This window comes from Lepisma saccharinum, chromosome 16 (assembly GCF_977018435.1).
Source record: "Lepisma saccharinum chromosome 16, izLepSacc3.1, whole genome shotgun sequence".
Taxonomy (NCBI): domain Eukaryota; kingdom Metazoa; phylum Arthropoda; class Insecta; order Zygentoma; family Lepismatidae; genus Lepisma; species Lepisma saccharinum.
The window spans coordinates 35,061,186-35,084,768 of record NC_139244.1 but is presented as its reverse complement, the minus strand read 5'-3'; the positions used below and the strand labels follow the sequence as shown (position 1 = coordinate 35,084,768).

The 23,583-nt window shown below is 38.1% G+C and overlaps 1 protein-coding gene and 1 non-coding gene across 2 annotated transcripts in view; both read left to right on the top strand.

The window, feature by feature from the left end:
- spn-E (tudor domain containing 9 protein spindle E) overlaps positions 1-23,583 on the top strand; it is a 114,986-nt gene that overhangs the window by 27,662 nt on the left and 63,741 nt on the right. Inside the window, exons 8-14 of the mRNA XM_083137970.1 lie at positions 2,120-2,271; positions 3,729-3,895; positions 5,645-5,812; positions 9,420-9,582; positions 10,193-10,320; positions 12,249-12,470; positions 22,073-22,299. Coding sequence (XP_082994096.1) covers positions 2,120-2,271; positions 3,729-3,895; positions 5,645-5,812; positions 9,420-9,582; positions 10,193-10,320; positions 12,249-12,470; positions 22,073-22,299 — 1,227 coding nt within the window. The remainder of the gene's footprint in view (positions 1-2,119; positions 2,272-3,728; positions 3,896-5,644; positions 5,813-9,419; positions 9,583-10,192; positions 10,321-12,248; positions 12,471-22,072; positions 22,300-23,583) is intronic.
- On the top strand, positions 9,088-9,159 carry TRNAT-GGU (transfer RNA threonine (anticodon GGU)). Its single transcript has one exon. It is a non-coding gene; the product is annotated as a tRNA-Thr (tRNA).

The window sequence follows — 23,583 nt, the reverse complement described above, 5'->3', positions numbered from 1 at the left end:
ATATTAATCAGGAACTTCACTTTTCCTCAATTGAATCTAACTCCTTTTTTGTTATTCCATAAATATTCAATTCTTTATCTATTTGGCATAATTTTCTGGGTAGTTTGATTTTATTCAAATTTTGGAGATTTTAATAACTACACATAAGCTAGATAATGAATACATACTGTTACCATATTTTTACGTATTCACATAATAATAATACAATATTAAATAATTTACATATTTAATTAATATTATTTTAATTAAATTAAATATAATTATTCTAATTCATTAATTTTTTTTTATTATTGAGACACTTGGTCGGACACCCACATCCCGAAATGTATTTCTAGATACATGCCTGTGGGCAGGGCATATATATTTAATTTTCTTCTTTCGTTATCATCAATTACTAGGGGCATGCATATTTCGTTTTTGACGAAAAAACGAAATTTGAAAAAACACATTGTAGTGTTAATTTTTCATGTTTTTGAAAGGTGTGAGGTGCATTTTGTGACCATATTTTGTCACGAAATAATGCGAAATGAACTGCAAAAAGCGAAATTAACTCTTAAACACGAAATTCAGGGTTTATTCACCGCCGTGACACCTTCCGAGGTCTGAATTATCCTGAGAGTTATGCAATTCCCGGAAAATTGATTAATTCTGCTGTTAATATTGGAGAAGCAAAAATGGACTCCTTTACACGGAAATAAACTTAATACTCTGATAACTACATAAATGTGCTATTAGAAGTGAAATGTTAATTCTGCGGAATAAGTGTAGTTTTTAAATCAAATTTAGGATTATTTTCACAATTTTAAAACCAATATGTCTTTTTATATACCACTTTTCATCCATTTTTTCACCGCTATAACACCGATATTTTATTTTATTTACCGCTTTTGAACCCGAAATTGACTCAGTTTTTGTACCGAAATTTTGCCTTTTTATTTACCAAAAATATGTGCCTCTATCAATTACCATTCGTCCTTATCACTGCAGTTAATCTAAAGTGAGAAAAGATCATATATAGAGCCACATATTTATGGTGAATAAAAGATGAAGATATCTGTACAAAAAGTGGGCATATTTTGTGATCAAAAGCGGTGTATAAAATGCAATTTGTGTGTTAAAATGGTGAATAAAAGCCTAAATTTCATTTAAAAACTATAGTCATTGCACAAGATAAATATTTCACTTCTAATAGCACATTTATATAGTTATCAGAGTTTCACGTTTTTTCCTGTGTAAAGTAGTAAATTTTTGCTAATTCAGACATCAGAAGCTGTCACGTTAAATAAATCCTAAATTTTGTGTTTAAAAGTATTTCACATCTTGCAGTTCATTTCACATTATTTCATGACAAAACATGGAAGTAAAATGCACCTCACACTTTTCAAAAACAGTAAAAATTAACATTACAATGTGTTTTTTCACATTTTGTGTTTTTGTTAAAACTAAATATGCATGCCCCATGTCATATAAAGCCAAACCCCATTTATAGTAACATTTCATAAAAGTTGGTGGTTGTCTGAAACTTTAAATAAAAACTATAATTCAAGTCTTAATGTTAATATCACATTGAGAAACCTTGCGTCACGTTCTGACAACATTCGTGTTAAAAACCATACAATAGACATAAACAGCACGATACAAAACACTTTAGAAGTTTGTCCAAGCTTTCGACTCCATCTCGAATCATCATAAGAGCTGGTCGAGAAATAGTGAACCGTGTCTTATTCTCACTTTCTTGGTCAGCCTCCGAGATGGAGTCGAAAGCTTGGACAAACTTCTAAAAGTGTTTCGTATCGTTTTTAACAAGTTATGTTAAGATATTTTTCAGTCACCTCATCAACCCAATTACATATTTTTGCAATGCAAGGTAATCTCAGTATTAAACTTCTTTCAGGAATTTATTTTCAACTGCTAAAAGTGAGTTCAATAATTTCACATCACTCATAACTTTTGATACTGAATGGAATATAAATTTTATTGAGTGCCTATATTTGAATGAAGAGTACTTTTTTGTGAGGGAAAAGTTAGTGTACTAATTGTAAGATTGAAATTCCACCGAATTCAGTGTATTTCTGACCTCATTTTGTCCCAAACCTGATTTTTCTTGCTTCTTTTTCAGCTCCAAACAATGGTGGGTTTTACCCTTGCATTCTACAATTACAGGAGAAGAGCAAGTAGAAGTGTTTAGGGCACCAAAACCAAATCAGAGGAAGATCATCCTTTCTACCAATATTGCTGAAAGTTCAATTACTGTTCCGGATACCAAGTTTGGTAAGTGATGTTTCATTTACTGCATTTATCCCTAAATGCAATGCTCCCTAGCATATATGCTGATGCTAGCCAGTTATTTTGCACTAACACCATCTGGAATATACTTGTATACTAGTTAGGGCTGAGCCGATCCCGCCCTTTGCAACCAATACCAATACGAATACTTGCATAATTCCAGTTTAAAGTAACAAAGGCTAGTTACCGAGTCATAACTCATTACATCACATTCTTTTAATGATACTAAATAACTCTCAATTTATTCTCGTGTAACATTATATCACTTTTAAATGTCTTGACATTTTATGTGAACCTCTTTCTAGACCCATAAGTGTCCCTCTGGGCATACCACTTGCCCTTTAGCTGTGTTCGAGAGGCATCTGGAGAAGCAGCATAATGGTGGATGGGCAACCCGTAACACTCGAAACATCATATTTTTATTTATCTGCATGTTTTGACCCTGCTGCTTCATTTCTTTTGACGAACAGTATCAGATGTCTTTCCTTAATCATTGGGACCCACAAATTACTCGATATGGCGAACCTAGGGTGCCGATGGCAAAGTCTGCATGAACCAATACCCTCCAAATCGTCGATATTTTTTATATTTCTGGTTTGTTGGTTTGTATGAACAGAAGATGTTGTCTGAGCGTAAACATAATTTTGTAATGATCTACTCTGACCATTGTAGTTTTGGAATTTTATCCTTTGTTCATAACACTATGCTCTAATGCACAACCTCTGTCTTAGAAAACCTTAGCTACAATCACATGTTTTGTAGTAGTGTGTGCCATATCTAATATTAGATGATACTGTGGGTCTTTCAATTTCTTATCACAATACAGTTATAAACTTCATAGAATTTTCATCATGACTTCCATTTTGATGTCATTACAGACAAATGAGTGCTTAAAAACTTGGGGTCTGGGGCATTTTAGGTTCAGGAATGAATGCAGTATCCACACCCCAAAGGGTATCTTATCTTCTCCAACAGAAGCGAAATATTTTTCAGTAGTTCGACTCCACTAGATGGGGCTGTAATATAAACTAGGAATGGACTGGCTAGAAATTTTTGCCAGTTCCTTCATTGGAATCCACTGACACAGATTACAGACATTCTACCAGTCTCCATGAAAGATTTCAAATGTTCCATATGGAACATGACTCATTCACCTCCTTAATGTACATAACATGACTTCAGTTGACTTTGCTTTAGTGATAGGCATATTTAAACATATAATTTTCAAAACCAAAATATATGACTTATACATTTATATTAACTTTAAAAAAAATTACTAAATAAAAAGTTTTTTTTCTAAATTTCAGGCTCTTTCTCAAAATATTGAGTCTAAAATTTGCAACAACTTTACGAATACACAGTATGTCTGTATTGGTCAATACTGATAGAATTAATCTCCCAGCCTTACTTTCTTTATCTTATTTTTTTCTGTTTTATTTCAGTCATTGACACCTGCTTAACAAAACAGCTGATTTGTGATGTACAGACGAACTTCACCAGCCTCCAAGTCTGCTGGGCTGCAAAGACCAATTGTGTTCAGAGAGGCGGTAGAGTGGGTCGAGTATCCTCAGGAAGAGTGTACAGACTGATTCCAAAGGAATTTTATGAAGTGAGTGCTTATTTTGTGCATATGTGTTAAGAAGATAACAGTATATTGGAAAATAACACTAGCCTGTGATAATTTCATTACATGTACATTTTTCTAAGTAAACGCATGACCATAAAATGAAGTGGGTGGCAGCAGTTTGTGCTGTTCCCACATCCTAGCATAACCCCGTGTATTTGGAGGTTTAAGAGAAGGAAAGATCTCGTTGTAGAGTTGGTCTTTGTAATCCATGTGATACAAACTGACAGTATTTGCTTGAAAGTTCAGGAATGACACAAAATTCCCCCGGAGAGAAGTCTGTCGGAACTAGGCAACACAGCTCGGTGGATATTGCCAAACAGTGAAGGGAACCGGTTCTCAAATTGGTTTTTCCACATGTGGCACCAGTGCAATTCTGCCCAGTCACCTATTTTCATGACTAGAGCCCGGATTTATAAGCACAATCAAACTAAAATAAGCAAGTTAATAAGCACAGAAAATGAAAAAAATAAGCATAAACAAATACAGGAAAATCTGAAAAAAATATTTGTTTATTAGATCTTAGAGATGGGACCGATTAATCGGTACTCTATCGGTATCGGCCGATATAGGCATATCGGTTTATCGGTAAAATTACCGATTATTTTATCGATCCGATATATCGATAAATATCTGATAATTTAGTGCAAAATTCTGCCATTTTGTTGTAATTTTTATGGATAATCTTCATGCCCTTCTTTCTAAAAAAGTAAATGTCTAAATATTCAACTTCTTTTGCACTGCAGTCACCACAAAACATACATTTATTAAGGAGGTCAATGAACATTTCAGGTTCTTCAAGGACCATTTCTAATTTTATATCGGATCGGTAGAATATCGGTATCGGTAAATTTTATATCGGTACTTTATCTGTATCGGCCAAAATTTCATATTGGCCCATCCCTATTAGATCTATTATCTTATTCAAAGCTGTTACAGTATGTAAGGAAGGTCATCCTGAGATTTTATTTGTGAAGCTCCTGCGTCTGTCAGTGAAGAATGATTTGTACACTGAAGATGTTCTGCCCACGTTGACTGTGTCAGAAAATGAGTGTGGAGTCAGATCGAGGGACAGTCACATTTAATATGCCCCTTAATACACACAAAAAGTGATTATTCGAGCTAGAGGAGCATTTTATTATTGGTCTCATATTGTCTTGTGTGCTGCAGAGGGAAATTGGGGAATTGTGCTCCTTTTGATACCATCACTGGTAGCCCAATGACATTTTTGTGGTCCCTATTTGATATTGTGTTTCACATAACGTAGAGTTTAGCTGATACAACTTTAAACCAATACTGATACTCTGATTTCCACCCATATCAGTGCCATGCTTGAAAATCATAAAAATTAAAAAATTGTTCAAAATAGTGATTAATATAATTGTTAATCAATGAATATTTGATTAATAACATTTTTTCCACCACTCATTGAAAGTGTCTTGTAACATCTTTAGAGACCCTGCATTTTTCTTAGTTAACACAATCTGCTATTTTACGTGTTGCCTGCATAGAAACCTTGAAAATCACAGTACAAAAGTTAAGGGTTGGTGTGTATTTTGTCATATTTCTCAAATAATTCCTGCTTATTCTGGGGTTAGTGACTTCAGGTATTGATAGTGATGAAATTTCCATCGAATCCACTTGAACCTAATTTTTTCTACGTTTCATGTGCTGATTTTGCATGTTTTGTTTACCTAAAAATGAGATGCTGATTAAAGATTTTTTTCTGAACAGAATATTATAGAAGAGGAGGGAAAACCAGAAATGTTGAGGTGTCCACTTGCAAGGTTGATCCTTCAGACAAAGTTGCTCGACATGGGTGAGCCACGGGCACTCTTGGCTTTAGCTCTAGATCCGCCAGATTTATGCAACATAGAGAAAACCATCTTGCTCTTGAAGGAGGTAAGTGAACTTTTCATATTAGAAAATAACTTCTGTGCTCATTTCATATTTTTCTTTTCCCTCAGCATGGTACAAAATATGAGAACTAAGAGAAATCAGTTGTTGTACACTGTAAAAAGTGGAACTACGATGGTCACTATTTATTAGGGATGGGACCGATTAATCGGTATCGGCCGATATAGGTGTATCGGTTTATCGGTAAAATTACCGATTATTTTACCGATCAGATATATCGATAAATATCTTATAATTTAGTGCAAAATTCTGCCATTTTGTTGTAATTTTTATGGATAATCTCCATGCCCTACTTTCTAAAAAAGTAAATGTCTAAATATTCAACTTCTTTTGCATTGCAATCAGCTCGAAACACACATTTATTACGGAGATCAATGAAAATTTCAGGGTCTTCAAGGATCATTTCTAATTTTATATCGGATCGGTAGAATATCGGTTATCGGTATCGGTAAATTTTATATCGGTACTGTATCGGTATCGGCCAAAATTTCATATCGGCCCATCCCTACTATTTATATTTTGAGCCTTGGCAACACTGATTGAAGTTAGGCACGATTTGACGTTTGCACGGAATCGTCTGGCATTATTGACCATAACGTACTTCAAATGTTTTGTCAATAGCTTGATTTGTGTTGTTTATGTTGCCTTGGAGATTGCGCGACAACAATAAAATGGAATTAACTCGTGAACATTTTCGTGCGATGATTTTTTACGATTTTCGACGTGGATTATCAAGACAATAGTGCATCGATCAACTTACTTCCACATTTGGCGATGAAGCCCCATCCTTTGCCAGTGTGAAATGCTGGTATAACGAATTTAATCGTGGCCGCCATTCGCTCACCGACAAGATTCGCAAAGGTCGTCCAAAGTCAGTTGTTGTTCAAGAAAACATTGATGCTGTGCAAAACCTAATACTGCAAGATCGTCATGTGACATACTGTGAGATCGAGGCAACCATAGGCATTAGTTCACCAGCATATATAAAATATTTCATGATCATTTAGCTGTGAGAAAGGTATGTTCTCGTTGGATCCCACACAATTTGACAAAAACTCAAAAAGACGCTCGCGGCAATTGGTGCAAACAAATGCTCAATAAATACAATCGTGGTGCTTCAAAAGACGTATATAAGATTGTAACAGGTGACGAATCATGGATATATGCATATGAGCCGGAACATAAACAGCAGTCGACTGTATGGGTGTTTCAAGATGAACCCAATCCAACAAAAGTTGTTCGCGCTCGAAGCACATTGAAACAAATGGTTGCCTGTTTTTTCGGGAAAACTGGTCATGTGGCAACCGTGCCTTTAGAGGAACGTAGAACGGTCAACTCTGAATGGTACACAACAATTTGTTTGCCAGAGGTCTTCGGTCAAATACGGAAAACAAACAAACGCCATCGGATAATTCTTCATCAAGACAATGCCAGCTGTCACACATCTCGTCTAACAACCGACTTTATGAACAGTCAAAAAATCGAATTGATGGGTCATCCGTAGTACAGTCCTGATTTGGCACCCAATGACTTCTTCTTGTTCCCGAATGTCAAGAATAAATTGCGTGGACAACGATTTTCGTCGGCGGAAGATGCCGTTGATGCGTTCAAAAACCATATTATGGAGGTGTCTCAAGAAGATTGGAAAAACTGCTTTGACAAATGGTTCGAACGAATGCAAAAGTGTATTGACCATAGAGGAGAATACTTCGAAAAACAATAAATCAGTTTTCAATGCCAAATTCCTGTTTTTTCATTGTTAGGCTCAAAATATAAATAGTGACCCTCGTACTATGGAGCATCCACACTCAACGTGATACCCCTGAAGTGGCAAAAATGTTGTTTTTTTTTTATTTATTTTTTTACAAAAAAGAAGGGTGCCAGCTTGCACAGTTTTGTCAGAAACAAATTTATTGAGCTAAGTGTCATGTCATGGCTTTCCGAAAGACACAGAGAGAATAAATCCGGATACAAACGATATGAAGAAAGGATTGGCATCCACCTCAGCACACTTGTTTGTGGGGCTGGCATTTTGTTACAGGCATGTGCATGGTTTTGTGGTTAAAATGAAATTCTCTTTCTGTTTGAAATATATTTGTGCAGGTAAATGTAGCATGCCTTAACCGAAGATTTCCCCAAATCTCTCAGGTGCAAAGACAATGTTGAAAGTTGATAGTGCACATATTTTACCAGCATTTGTATATTGTCATTTCTGCTCTTGCAGATTTGTTGACTGGCTCCACTTCAGCATACATTATAACAATATCACCAGTTTTCATTTACAAAATAATTCAATCGATCTAAACTTTTCTACTCTTTGAGTTCGCCTTGCCTGTACTGTCCCATAGTATAGATGAGATATTTGCGTATGTCCACACATACAACTGGTGGCCACATTGCTGTAGAATAATCTGCACCACAATCGATCATGTATGGATAAAGCAAATCATGGGAAAGCTTCAACAAATACCTTTCTTGATTATCATCGCACAATACTTCATCAATTAGGTAGTCCAGTGAAGCTAAAATGTGAGATTCGGTTAATTTCAGAATTTTAGTCACAAAATAATAATAATAGTAATGCCTATGTAATTATTGAGCCACAGCAGTCTTGTTGCTAGGGTGACAGGAGACCCGGGTTCGATTCCCGGGGTGGGTGATCTAAGGTTGGAATTTTTCTGGCATTGTCCCTGCATAAATCTGCTCTGGGGCTCACCCAGCCTCAAATCAATGAGTATCTGGGGTTAAAGGCAGCCAAAGCATGGTGCTAATCACTGCCTCCAAGGTGGCGGAGATCGAGAATATGTGGGGGCCCTACCCCCCACATCCTCTAAATATGCCTTCATGGCAGGTGGTGCTATATGCACGGGGAACTTTACATAATAATACCAGGCAGCAGATTTTTACCATGTCTTTTTTATTCCCAAGTAGTGAAACAAACTTAATATGTAGAAATTTTCAGCGAGAAATGAAGGCTCGACCAGGACTCGAACCTGGGTCTCTGGCATACCGTGCCATTGTTCTTACCACTGAGCTACTGAACTGGCCTGGACTCGCCGGATTTTTCGCTATCGCTGTTTTACCTGCGTGGAATCGTCTCTGCCTGTGCTACTGCAACGGGATCTGATGCCTTTGAAACACAGTAGACTTCGACGTTGCCTGGTTCCTCCCAGCGTAAAGATGTAACATGCGGTAGCACAGGCAGAGACGATTCCACGCAGGTAAAACAGCGATAGCAAAGAATCAGGCGAGGCCAGGCCGGCTCGGTAGCTCAGTGGTTAGAGCAATGGCACGGTATGCCAGAGACCCAGGTTCGAGTCTTGGTCGAGCCTGCATTTTTCGCTGAAAATTTCAACGTAGTACATCTCCTTTGTGTACCTAATCTACAATAGACATTAATGTTTTAAATAAGTTTTTTTGTTATTCTGAGGCTGATAATACATTTTTATAGTTCCTGTTTTGCATAATCTTACCCCAAAATGCTTTTTTTAGGTTGCTTCTTTCTGCTTTCTTTTGCTACTTTGGTTTTTTCACAACACTGTAGAACGTGAATTTTATTTTTACTCCCTAATGTGTATTTCTTCCATTTCAGTGTGGAGCTCTGCTTATGACATGTCACGAAAGACCTTCCATGTATGATGGTGACATAACTTTCTTAGGAAGGGTTATGGCTAAATTGCCATTGGATGTTCAGGTTTCAAGACTTGTAGTACTCGGCTATGTGTTTGGTGTTCTCAAGGAATGCATCATTATTGGTAAGTCCTGTGTGTTGCATCAAAAAAAAAAAAAAGATACGTCACCAGAATGTTCTTCGTTCATGATTCTTACACTTCTTAATTGATGTAGTTAGTATTTCTGATCTCAGTTGTGAAATTTGTTTTACGAAACTAGAATTACTGTTATAAGTTCGTCATTTTGCCACAGAAATACCTAATTTCATTCTGGGATTATGCACAACTTGAAGAATAATCCAGACACAGAAGTGTTGTATCAGCAAATGAACTGTAATTTCATGTTTAAAAGTTTATTTTGATATAATTTCACATCACTTTATGACTAAATGTGGTATGGAAATGTACCACTCCCTCCCCCTAAATTTTCAAATCACTTTGTATACTTATTTCTTTCCCATATTCTGTATTTTCTCTACCATGGATTACAAATAGATAAATCTAAGTAATAAGTAAACATAAAGTATTGAAAAGATTTTTCATTTACTAGCACTTTTATTGTTAAATCACATGACAACTGCGACACAATCAAAATCTTCTGAATTAACCAATGATAAAGAAATAATAAAAGGTATTTGTTCTTTTTGTATTGATTGCTGTTTTTTCTGTATAATTTTTGTTTAAAATCTTTTAGGATCAGCAATGTCCCTGAAGAGCATTTTCAGCATGCCTTTTAAAGAAAGGCTAAATGCGTATCAGTCGAAGTTGAGTTGGGCAGACAGCTCTTGCAGTGACTGCATAGCCTTTTACAATGCTTACAATGTACGTAAAGCATGTTGATTCTTAATTAGTACTGCATGCTTTCTTCCCTCTGTAAATATTCCTATGCACGGTGATTTTTCTTTCCAAGAAGTTCAATTTTTTTCCCAGGTATCCTGTCTACCTATTTTATTACTAAAAATGTTCTTGATTGGTAGTGTTATTCTTCTTCATATCTGTAGCTAAGTTATGTTAAAAATAGAGCTGAGCCGATGCTCTTACTACTTACACCCATTCTTGTACATTATCACAATGTGCTTCAGTGCAAAGGGTCACAGGTTTGAATCCCCATCTGGGCATGGGTGTTCTTTGTCAGTGTCCCTTCATCATATCATCACTAATGGTACACTCCTGTTCACATAAACTGGCACATTTTATAAGGTTTGACATTTGAAACATGTGCCACTTTATCTCAAGAGGAGTGTACAAACACTAGTCCTGGATAGATCAGTTATGAAATCAGCACAGATCATTCCCTTCTTGTGATGATAGTTTCATCATCATACCATAATTTCTTGCTATTTACATTGGAACCTCGATTGGAACCTCGATTTTACTTTTGTCATGGAACCAAGCTGAAAAAAGCTTCAAATTGTGGAAAATATAACATTTTATGTTAAAGGTAATAAAAAACAGGGTTAGTAGTTAGAATACGTACAAGAGTACTAAAATGATTTCCACGAAACATACTTGTAAATGTTTGATTAATTTCGGTAGCCTCTGACACTATCCACTTGGGAAACTCAATGCTTCACTGTTGGGTTGACTTCCGGTTCCTGTTGTTTCCTCACTTACCGCTACGGGCACTGGTGTAACCAGTTTGTCTGCTGCATGTGATAGGTTTGCATTGTTGCAAAAGCGGGAGCCAAACATGATGTGCCTGACCACTGTCGATATTCAGCTCGTGCAGAAAGTGCATAATTGCATGTGTCTCTTTGATGTTTGTGTCAATCATTGTGTGCACTGTATGCCTAATTGAAACATTTTTAATCCTGTTTGTTTGTTAAATTTCAGGTGCTTTGCTAGTCTGGTAGTGGGTTGGGATTTTTTCGCATCGGATTGGTGCTGTTGTATACGTGCGTTGATGAATCTGAAGGATTTGCCAATGTAATGCAAGTTGCACTCACACTGGGCGTCATATTCTCCCGGGTTGTCAAGTGGTGGAAAGGTCTCTTGTGTTTACTTAAGGCACTGGCTATTTTGTTCACTGGTTTGTGTGCAAGTTTGATGTCATACTGTTCCAGGGTATTGGCTAGGTGGTTGGATGTAGTCAGGTGGTAAGGGAAGGCAATCTATGTTGGGATCATAAAGATTGGCTGTATAATGCAGGAAAATGTAAAATTGGGGTTCCGCTGTACATACAGTGAAACTTTGATTTCATGTTTTTCATCGGACCAAAGTGAAAGAATTCAGATAATTTTATAACATTTTGCTGTTTTGGAATCGTGAAGATTGAAGTATAATGGAAGACACTGTAAAATCAGGGAACATAAAATTGGAGTTTTACTGTATATAGATAAGCAGACCTTATATGCAATAAAGAAGTAAATTATATGAGTTGTCCTAATCCAAATTTCCATTATTATTCTCTGTATAAATCCATTAACAGTTTCGCTAATAAACGGTACAACCAGACACTTCTGGGTTGTAGCAATAACATTGACTCTCAATGGAATCGTTACAACCCAGAAATGTCAGTGACTGCTTGAAGCTGTAATAAATAATAATAGTAGTAATAAGGAATATAGAGATAGTATGTGAATGTAATTGCATGTTTAATGTGAAGATCTGCAGGGAATGGGGTGTGAGGTCGGTAATATGGATTTCTGACGAACCTCTTTTACTCTGTGCTAAAAAGGAATTTGTACTCCACAGTTAGAATGTATATTGTGTTACACTGTATATTCTATACAACCTTTCCCTTCTTCCAGGTGTGGCTTAACCATCACAGGACGGGATATTTTAAGCGTTCCACAGTTTCTGGAGGTGAAAGGGGCTGGGGCAGACGATCTTACATCCAGGTCCGTGCAATTAGAGAGATTGATGCCCTTGTGAAGGATGTCACCACGAGACTGAAGCATGTTGGCATTGAAGAAGAAGTTGGTGAATCAAAGCTCAATTATAATCCAATGGAAAGATCATTGGTGTTGAAGGTATGTTTTTTTGTGTCTGCATACGGTGAAATTTCCAGTCTAATCATAATAAGATAAAAAAGAAAAATAGATGTGAATAATTGCACAGCACCCACTGATCATATAGGAAGCAATTGATAATGTAATATCAGGTATACAAACTGCAGTTTACATCCAAGTTGTTTACATTCTCTGCTGTATGCTTTTGTTTTGCTAATAAATTATATTTTTGTTATTTATTTTCACATACTTGTTGGATGTGCATTATTCATGGGACTAAGAAATCACTCTTGTCAGAATCAGAATAAATATTCAAATCAGTTCATTGGTAAAATTACCAATAGTTCTCTAAGTAGCTTATAACTGAATACATAATTTTGTCTTTTTTGTTATTGTTTTTAAATGTAGATAACTGTTCAAATTACATGTTTTGGTTATACAAAGCTAATGAGTAAAGGCACAGTTCCTATCTCAAAGGCTGCCTCCGTGGCAGATTGGTTGGCACACCACACTACGATGCCAGTAGTACAATGCAGGGAGGTGCAGTCTGGCGTTCGGAAAAGTTCGGAACCATTCGTAAACCTCCACGGATGACGTCAGACACAGGACATGTCAAAGACGAGCCCAAGCAACGGCATAGGAATTCATATATACTTCTTCCGTGTTTTTGGAAATAAATTTGTCTTAAAAATCGATTGAATGTTCTAGCATGTGTGTGTAAGTAATTGTATATGTATAGAGCAGACTATATCTAGTAAACTGTGTCGCCGAAGGTTAACTATCAATATAATTAACATGTAATGAAAAGCGGGAAAGCCGGCTCGGGGGTGGAGCAGAGGTCTATTCAGAATTTTCTCTTTTAGGGGTGTAAGTTCGTGTTTATGGGGGTGAAAAGGTATACTTAGAGCCAAAATAACCACAAAGTTGTCCTTTTTTAAAAACTGTGTGGTGTGTTAGGGCGAAGTTAGTGAATAAATCACTGGGGCCGAGACATTACAATATCAAAATACCAAAATGTAAATACAAATGAAAGAAAATATACTACCATGCACAAGTTAAAATTAATTGATAAATGTGACTTACCATGTCCAGGAAAGAAGCATTAACAAAACGCCAGGAAATACACAAAAAGCACACACACTGCACTGCGCACATGTAGCAAACATAAATAATCCAAACACTATTGTTATTTCACTTCACACTCTGTTCACGCTTCATTTCAGAGTCTGGATAGATGGCTTTTTATATCCCGTGAAGCGTCAACACACACAAAATATTGAATACTTGTTTCTCATTTGTTCTCAAAGTCAAATATACATTAATGTAAATTAGATCACAAGTTCCCGCTCCAAAGTTAGTCATGCCTGACTACAGGTTGGCATTAATTAGATAACAACCATTTTTTACCTTTCTTGAGCAGACTTCGATTGTGTTTAATTTTCGAATTTAAATGCCTGATACGAATGTATGTCCGAGTTTTGACAAATAAATCTATAACTTCCTTCTTTATCATAGCAAACCTGAAAAGTAATAATTTCCTCATTGCTTTCATTACTCCACATTCCCTGCTTAAATCACCAGGAGGATTGTATAAACAAAATGCATTTTCCATTTGTTCAATGATTTGGAAAAATTCTTCAGTAGGTTTATACAGTCCACCACGCGACACTATGTCAACCCATTTTTTTCTCTTTTTGACGAACGGGAGGAAGACTGTCCGTACGAGAACCCAAATCTTTATCTAAATGCCGACACTTTTGCGCAATGAAACCTGCGATATAATATAAACCTTCCTTGGAACAGTCGTGGGCTTCGTTGTCACTGCACTCAGTTGGAAACTGGAGTTCGCTGCCATCGGTGTTATCCTTCGTCTTTGATTCGCCTTCCTCTTTGTCAAGTAAAAGGTCAGACACCATCGTACTAAAAACACTATTGTATGTCCTACTGTGTAATTCATCATTCTCGCACTGATCCCTGGTTGGCATTTTTAGGGGAAGTTGTCCTATATTCACTCCTAACAACAGCAGCCTAAGTCGGTTTTTAAATTCTGTAGGGAGAGGGTGATCATAGAAACCTCCCATGCCACGAAGACGCGAGAAAAGATTTTCAATTACATCCTGATTCAACCTTGCAGTCAGTAAAAAATTCATATTGTGTTTCTGTTTCATATCCTGATAGAGCCCAAATAATGCGTTGATAGATTGTATCATTCCTTGCTGAAAAGGCAACAATTTTCCATGTCCTTTCACTCGAACACTTTCGATGACCTGCTTCATTTCATTTAACACCTTGGTTTGATGTCCAAGATGCACTCCAAAAGCACTTTTTAATTTAACATCAAAATTCTCTTTAACATACGAATTCATTATGTCAAACCAGTTGTTAATTAATGCGAAAAATTCTGCACTTTCAACTTCATTTGGGAATAAATAACATATAGCACTGCTTGTCCTTCTAGAAAATAACTGAGCGGCATAGAATACTCTTTGTCTCTCGCGACCTGATACGCAAATGTGTGCATCCGTTATCGGTAAAGGCAAATGAAGTTCACTTTCATTTTTATCTAACACTGACTGTATGACTTTTTTTGTTACGACATTCTGCGATGGCAAGACTAAACCTTTATCAATAAAATGGTTTCTTAGCAATTTAAGCATGTGTGGAGTATCTGCAAATACCCAAATGTTCCGTCCCTTATCATTCGGATTCACAAACGAAGGATGACTCGAAGCGACACCTAATTCTCGCCAAACCCTTATATTTCCACCTCCCAAGTCGGAAACACACGCAACAACTTCATAGCCCGCACTTTGCACGGCTGATATTACTAAATATAAGATCTCCTTAGTCATTTGTGTGTCGAAGTTGTAGTATACAGTTTGTTTCCATGGGGCGTACAACCCGCGAACCAGAATGACCTGTATTATATATATATATATATATATATATATATATATATACAGGAATAGGGTTAGAAATGGTGCCAGAAGGGCGGATAAATACAAATAATGAAGGAGACAGTAAACACTTACCACACGAATAGAAATAATTCAATATTTCGCGATCTGAGTCGCATTTTCAAGACGGTAGATAAAAGATCGACGACACTTGGAGTAGAGGCACAGAATACTGACCGTAGCGTCTCTACGGTCAGTGTTGCCAGAAACAGTTGAAAGGAAACACGAAATACTTTAGCCAGTGTTTACTGTCAGGTGGGTGGGTAGTTTCGGGGAGGAGAGGAAAGAGTTACTGGTTGGCTAGGTTGAGTCCGGGGGGTATAGTGGCGTGCATGCCTGCTATATAGGCCCTTTCCCATCGCCTGCGGAAAGATGTGTCAGAGCGGGGGGGTAAAAGGTGGATGATGGCAACACGGAAGCAGTTATTGAAGGTGGTGTTATGGCTGTTGGTGTGGATGGCAACTGTGAAATCGGAGTTTTGGGTGGAGGAACGGTGATTATTTATCCTTAGATTCAAGGGGGTGGAGGTTTCGCCTAGGTAGAAGTTGCCGCAGATTTGACAGATGAGGGTGTAAATTAGGTTAGATGAGTGGCAGGTGCCCTTAGGGTGAAGGGTGAACTCACCTGCCGCTGTAGGGATCAGGAGGGTGGGGGAGGTGATGAGTATGGGGCAGGTCTTGCATCTGGGTTTATTGCACCTGTGGGCTGGGGGAAGGGGTGCGGAAGGGGTGGGGGTGTTTCGGACCAAGATGTTTTGGAGGTTGGGGGGGCGACGGAAGACGACCCTGGGTTTTTCCCGAAAGATGTCTCTGGTCTCGGGATCGCTGTGCAGGATGGGGAGGAGGGAGTGGAGGGTATGTCTGATTTTCGTAATGTGAGGGTGGTATTGGGTGATCAGAGTTGGAGGGTTGGTTTTGGGTTGTTTGGTGCGGTTGTGGGAGTTAGCTCTAGTGATTTGTTTGTTGATGAGGGTGGAGGGGTAGCCACGGTTGGTTAGGGCTTGGTGCAGGCGTAGGTTGTAGTTTTGGCGGGATGAGGGGGATGAGTTGAGGCGCTGGCCTCTGAGGGCTAGGGAAAATGGGATGGCTTTTTTGGTGTGGTAGGGGTGTGAGCTGGAGTAGTGGAGATACTGGAGGTGGTTGGTTGGTTTGATATGTATGGATGTTTCCAAGTGGTCTCCCACAATGTGGATGTCCACATCGAGGAAGGTCACTTGGTCTTTGGAGTGGAACCAGGTGAATTTGAGGGTGCTGAACTCATTGAGTCGGTTTAGGAATGTTGTGAGGGAGGGTTCGCCATGTGTCCAGAGGAGAAAAATGTCATCAATGAATCTTAGCCAGAGGAGTGGTTTCAGTTGCTGGGAGTCAAGGAATTCCTGTTCCAGCCTGCCCATGAACAGGTTGGCATAAGAGGGGGCCATGCGGGTACCCATAGCTGTGCCACGTATCTGCAGGTAATGTTGGTCACCGAAGCAGAAGTTGTTGCAGGTAAGTACAAGGTTGGCTAGTTGAATCAGGAAGTGAGTGCTGGGATTGTGGGGTTTGGGTCGGCTGTTAAGGAATGATTCCGTGGCACGGAGGCCATGGGCATGGGGAATATTGGTGTAAAGGGATGTGACATCAACTGTTGTGAGGATGGTGTTGGGTGGTAGGGATGGTAAGTTTTGGATGATGTTGAGGAGGTGGTTGGTGTCACGGAGGTAGGAGGGCAGGGCTTGGACGAGGGGTTGGAGGTGAGAGTCTAGGAAGGCTGAAATGCGTTCAGTGGGTGAATTGTAGCTGGACACAATGGGTCTCCCGGGGTTGTTAGGTTTGTGAATTTTCGGGAGGAGGTAGAAAGTGGGGGTGCGGGGGTTGTCAGGTATGAGTGAGGAGATGGTGGAATTGGATAGGCCTTCAGGGGGTCCTCGGGAGAGGACAAAATCCCGAATTTTGTCTAGGTGTGTGGTAGATGAATCAACCGTGGTGGGCTTGTAGGTCGATGAATCAGAGAGTTGACGGGAGGCTTCCGCCACGTAGTCAGAGGAGTTCATGACTACTGTGGTGGACCCTTTATCAGCGGGGAGGATTTTGATGTCTGGTTTTTATATATATATAAAAAAATTCTAAAATCTTGTCATTAAAATGTTGAGTTTCGAGCAATAATTACGGTATTAATACTTGATGATAATCTCATTATGAACTACTAATAAATTTAGTACTTCATCCTGATAACACAGTCTATCGAGATGTGTCTTTCCAAATTTTAATATGTATTTTTCATTCTTAATTATGCTATGTAACACTTTTTTAAGGACTTTAAAGTAGTTTACTTCTATTAGAAAAACTTCAGTCAAAAACTTAACGCTGAGTTTTGGTGAACACACCCTAGCAATTTTATTCATATTTTACCTTATATCTTTTCACATTTCCAACACAGTAAGAATACACACGCGCGCACACGCTAACGCAAGATAGAAAAAGATGAAGGTTGCAGCGGAAAAAACTCCGCAGTCAATGATGAATGATTTGGTGTTTTAAGTCCACTTTATGCACAGTAAGGCTAATCGGGACTGGACCTACAGTTTAAAGTGGGATCCTAACCACTATGTGCCTCCACCGGGAATCAAACCAGGGACCACTTGATTGAAAGGTGACGACTCCAGAACTGCGCCATCGGAAAGGCTCTCAATGATGAATGAATGAAAATGATTACTTGCTCATTCGTTATGCTAGAATTTGACTTCTGTTACGTTCTAACATTATATAAATAACTTGTTAATTCTACTTGTAAGTAAAGTAATAAATTATTTACCTGTGCATTCTTGAACGGTCCCATGACAGTGTCACTCTCAGCATCGTACGCAACTCTGGAGTATATATTCATTTCGTCGAAGCATAATACGCAGCACTTTTGGTGTGGTTGAAGTGATTCTCCATAACTCTTCATAACATCAATAACACTTTTCAGAAGGCCTGGTCTACACTTGAAACTTTTGTCCAGTGACGCAAAGTGGAAATGCTTGGAAGAGGAATTTTCATATTTTTCCTCATGTAGGTGTAAGCTTTTCTTGACACATGCCTAAGTGCTAATGCACTTACAATATCACTTCTCGACCACAGTTTCGGTCTGCTTTTGTGGCTAAGAAGACATTCGATTTGGTTGGAGGAAAACACTGGTCGAAGAATTTCCCTTACTTTCTTAGACACATTGAAAGCAGATTGCTTTGATTTGTGAAGTTTTACTAACTGTTGCCTCAAACTTTTATTGCTAATTTGTAAATTCTTCACTTTATGTAATAAACGATTGCATTGTTTCTTTACTTTGTTTACTTTCTTAGCACTTTCATCATGTAGTGTCTGCAGTTTCTTTATTTGTTCTTCAGCACATTTTAATTTCTTTGTCAGCGTTTCGAACTCACTATCTTGTTGCAGATTGGATATATTTCCAGTACTCAAAGTCTCTGAATTATGTGCCATGCAAATTCTTTTGCGAGGAGACAACTCTTCAAGTTTTTTCAATGCTCGCTTTCTAATCTGACGTTTATTGGCACGTCCACTTCGATCAATTATGTCATTTGGCTGTTGCACACTACTACAATTCACCACACAACCAGGCAAATTTAAACTTGGTACAGCGTTTTTATTAAGTTGCGGTCTACAGGCAATGCTCAGCAGTTCTGCTTTTAAGTTCCGTTCGTAATCAGCATCCAGAAAATGCGATGAGCACACTGTCGCTGTTTTGGCGTTAACAGGATCTAACCTCTTACACTTTGAAACCCATATCTTGCACGTAATCGGATCCTTTGGGAACGAAAAGTAGCTTACACCTACAGTATTTCTTGCGTTGTTCGGGCACAAAGCAACAGCACAATTGCACGGCATCTTCCTTAAATGTTATTGTTGTTGCAAAAAAAAATTCTCCACTATCACACAAGCTACAGAAAAAGGAAAAACAAGGCACTTTCACACTCTCTCGCACAAATGCAGATCCTATAACAATTTGAAAGGTCAGTGACAGAGTCACCCCTGTCCTGTGAGTGACGTCAGGGTTGGGACCGCCCACGACCCTCTTTTTTCAGCTTCGGGAGGGAAGACTGCGCTACTTTCTCAACTATATATATACTTACTTTGGTACAATGGGTGTTCCTTATGTGTCCCTTCATCAATTTTTGCAATTTGCAAAAAAGTGGTAGAAATGTGAAGTAAAATAAACCAAATCAATCAGTCAAACCTATGTACTTGTATCAATGAAAATTTTCAGTTCATCCCTTACATGTAATTATTTCTGATACTTACTTACTGATGTTATGTTTGAACTAGAGTGCTGCTGCAAATAATGCTCAAACAGGCAAAATGAGTGGTATACGCTGGAAGCCCAGTAGTACAGGTATAACCATTATAATCTGTGGTATAGAGCGACCACAAACAAAAACCTTCGGTGAAAAGTCTCCACACGCCTCCCCTTCTTCTGTTCAACTCGGTCCGTAAGGAAACATGCTCCACTCTGCCCCTCCCTTCCACATGGAGTACGGTGCACAGGAGTTGAGGGTCTGTGCAGGCTTTTTGCTTGTGGTGCCACCACAGTGGATTGTGAAGTGAAAGAGTCTGTGAAATTGAAAGTTAACTGAACATAGTCATCATCTCCATGCTAAAATGTAGTTTAGTCTACCGTACCATATGCAGTGATATATGAAAATGTAATAGATGATTGTGGGCTGAAACTACCATGGGGATTTTTTTACGTATGTGTCTATGATTATTGTCACATTAAGATAATAATCAAATTTGTATGCTTGAGGGTGGGAGACTCGAACGAGTACAAGTGAGCGAAAGTACTGCTACGTATAAAAAGTACCCGGAATTTGTGAATAAAACACAAAATACGTGGTTAATCGTAGTCATTTATTTTGTCGCCTTGAAAATAATCCCCATCAAATGCAACACACATATGCCAACGCTTAACCCAGTCTTCAAAACACTTTTCAAATGCATAAGACGATATCGCCCTGAGTTCCTTCTGCGAATTTCCATTAATGGATGTAATTGATTCAAAATGCCTTCCCCGAAGTGGTAACTTGAGTCGCGGAAAGAGAAAAAATCACATGAAGCCATATCTGGAGAATGTGGGGCTTGGGCGAGGACATGTGTTGAGTTGGCCAAAAACTTGCGAACAAGAGTCGAAGTGTGAGACGACGCATTATCGTGGTGCAAAATCCAAGAATTGGTTTTTCCATAACATTCTCATGCAGATGCCTCATAACAGTCACATAAAACTCTTTATTCACAGTTTGTTCTGCTGGAAGAAATTCTGAGTGCACAACACCACAATAATGAAAGAAAACAATGAGCATGACCTTAATTTTTGAGCAACTTGGGCGTGGTTTTTTGGGTTTTGGTTCATTTTCGAAGTGCCATTCCGAAGATTGTTGACCTGTTTGCATGTCATACTCATACACCCTTCTCTCATCACCAGTTATGATGCGTTTCATGAAAGTTGAGTCACTGGAGGCTCGTGGAATCATGTTTTCAGCAACATCCCTGCAATGTGCTTTTTGCAAGAAATTCAGCTCCTTTGGAAGAAGTCATGCCGCGACGTTTTTCATGCCTAACACGTCAGTCAAAATGTTGTGAACGGACATGTGTGATATGCCAAGTTCACGGGCCACCTCTCTCATATTCGCACGCCGGTTTTCAATCACCATTGTCCTGAATTTTTCTGACATTTTCATCAGTTGTCGACGTGGAATGTTGATCAGAAAGGGGCAAATCAGCAACAACTTCTCTGCCTTCTTTGAAAGCCTTGTACCATCCATACACTTGTTTGTGTTTTCAACAGACACGAATCACCAAAGGCCTTTTGTAGCATTTTGAACGATTCAACACACGACAGTCCGTTGGCAACACAAAATTTCGAACAAATGTCTCCATTCTTCAAATCGCAGGACACTTGTCAACACAACTAACGTAAACAGCTGCTGTGCACAAACTAATGGATAGATTACTCTACTCCTCTGCATGGTCATTCAGTACAGGGCTGCCATCCTACGGACAAAATGAATTCTCAAAAGCTCCAATGTGGGACTTTACCAGCCAAATTCCGGATATATATATATATATATATTCACTGAGGGTAGTTTCTTGCAAGATTGTAGTTTGAACCATTAACTTGTAGCATGAAGACATTTGCACACATGGGCAATTTAAAATTACCCTAAATTAATGATGACACTGTGTAATGGGTGCTCTATCAGTATGGGTGTACAGTCATATTGGTGCATCAGTTTATCAGTGAAATTACCAATGTATCTACTGAACTGATACATTTATTACTACCCTATAATTTAGTGAAAAATTGTGCAATTTTTATTATTTTTACGAGTCCTAGTTTTGTACAATAAGTGTCACTTCTCTTTCAAAGTCAAGACGTATTTTTGCCACCAAATTACAACAGATTAATGAACCTTTTGTGTTCTTAGAATTTTGCAACTTATATCAGATTGGTTGACAGCTGTAAATTTTACACCAGTAGTTTATTGGTTTCAGTAAAAATTTTGTATCTAGCTATTTTTACCTAAGAACTTACGTAGTGAATCCTCAACTGTTATTATGAGCTATTGACAGCAAACTTCAAATGCAAAGATTTATTGCAACATGTGATTTCATAGGCCTGAAATTCTCATTACAGATTGTGCTTGCTGGAGCATTTTATCCCAATTACTTCGTCCGAGGAGCCCAGGGAGGGCAAGTGGACGAACAAGAGGCTGTGAAAACTTTAGTTGGGCGAGATCCTTTTAGCACTGTCTTTCTTCAAGGAATGCCAATGAACCAACCAGGAAAATTGTACACCAAGACCATAAAAGAGATTCTGAAAGATTGCTCATCCGAGATGAAAGTGTCTTTTGATGGGACAAGGTAATGAATTTAGAATTTTATAAGTGGAATTATAAAGGACTGAAGTGATTTTCACTTTGAGCCAATGCCAGTGCTGATCTTGTAACTGGTTCCTATTAATACTAATGCTTGAACAACTTAAAGTAGTATAATGTAAGTCAGTTTTTTAGTTGTAGCTGAAAGAAACAATGTAGGGAGCATTTTAGGCTAATATTGTATTTGAGAGTACAATGCAAGAGCTACATATTTACCAATAGTGTGGCATGAGTTTTGCTGTGCTTCCCTTGAAAATTCGCATCAAACTTGTGAGAACTGCTCTTGCATCACATTCCCCATTGAAGTGATATTGCCACATTTCAAGGTCATTTCATATCACTGAACAAATTAATATCACTGGATGAAAGCTCTGTATGGTATGGAATATGTAACACTCCATCCCCCCACACACACATCATGCTGTGTGTTCTTCTGCAGTTACTGTCAGTTTGTTGCCATGGCCACACACACTGGTTGATAAAAGAGAAAGTTGCCACTATTTTATTTTGTATCCCTCCTGCCCTCTGGACAATGGCCTTTGTATTCTTGCGGGAAAGACACAAAATGACGATTTGGGTTTGTACTGATGGTGTCATCACGTCACAAAATCTGTAACCTTCCAAAAGTTGGCCTTTTTAAATTGTTGTAACTGCCGTTGGTTTTTGATCCTCTGTCAAAAGTATGGCCCTAGACAAAGCTTTTCTCAGATAAGTGTCAAGAATGGTCAAAACACTGTGAGGGAAGTAATCCTTGATGCCCTTTACTTGTAGTAAGTAACAAGTTCAAGTGAGCCAATGTATCGGTAGAGGCACATATTTTTGGTAAATAACAAAGCAAAAATTTCGGTACAAAAGCAGATTTGATTTCAGGTTCAAAAGCGGTAAATAAAATAAAATTTCGGTGTTATAGCGGTGAATAATCACATCAAAAGTGCTATATAAAATGACATTTTGGTTTAAAATTGTGAAGATAATCCTAAATTTGATTTAAAAACTGCTCTTATTACACAAAATAAACTTATCTCTTCTAATAGCACATTTATGTAGTTACCAGAGTATTAAGTTTATTCCTGTGTAAAGGAGTCCATTTTTGCTTCTCAAATATTTACAACAAAATTAATCAATTTTCCGTGAATTGCATAACTCGCAGGATACTTCAGAAAGTGTCGTGTTGGTATATAAATGGTAAATTTCGTGTTTAAGAGTATATTTCGTATTATTTCATGACAAAACGGGGTAGAAAAATGCACCTCACACCTTTCAGAAACAT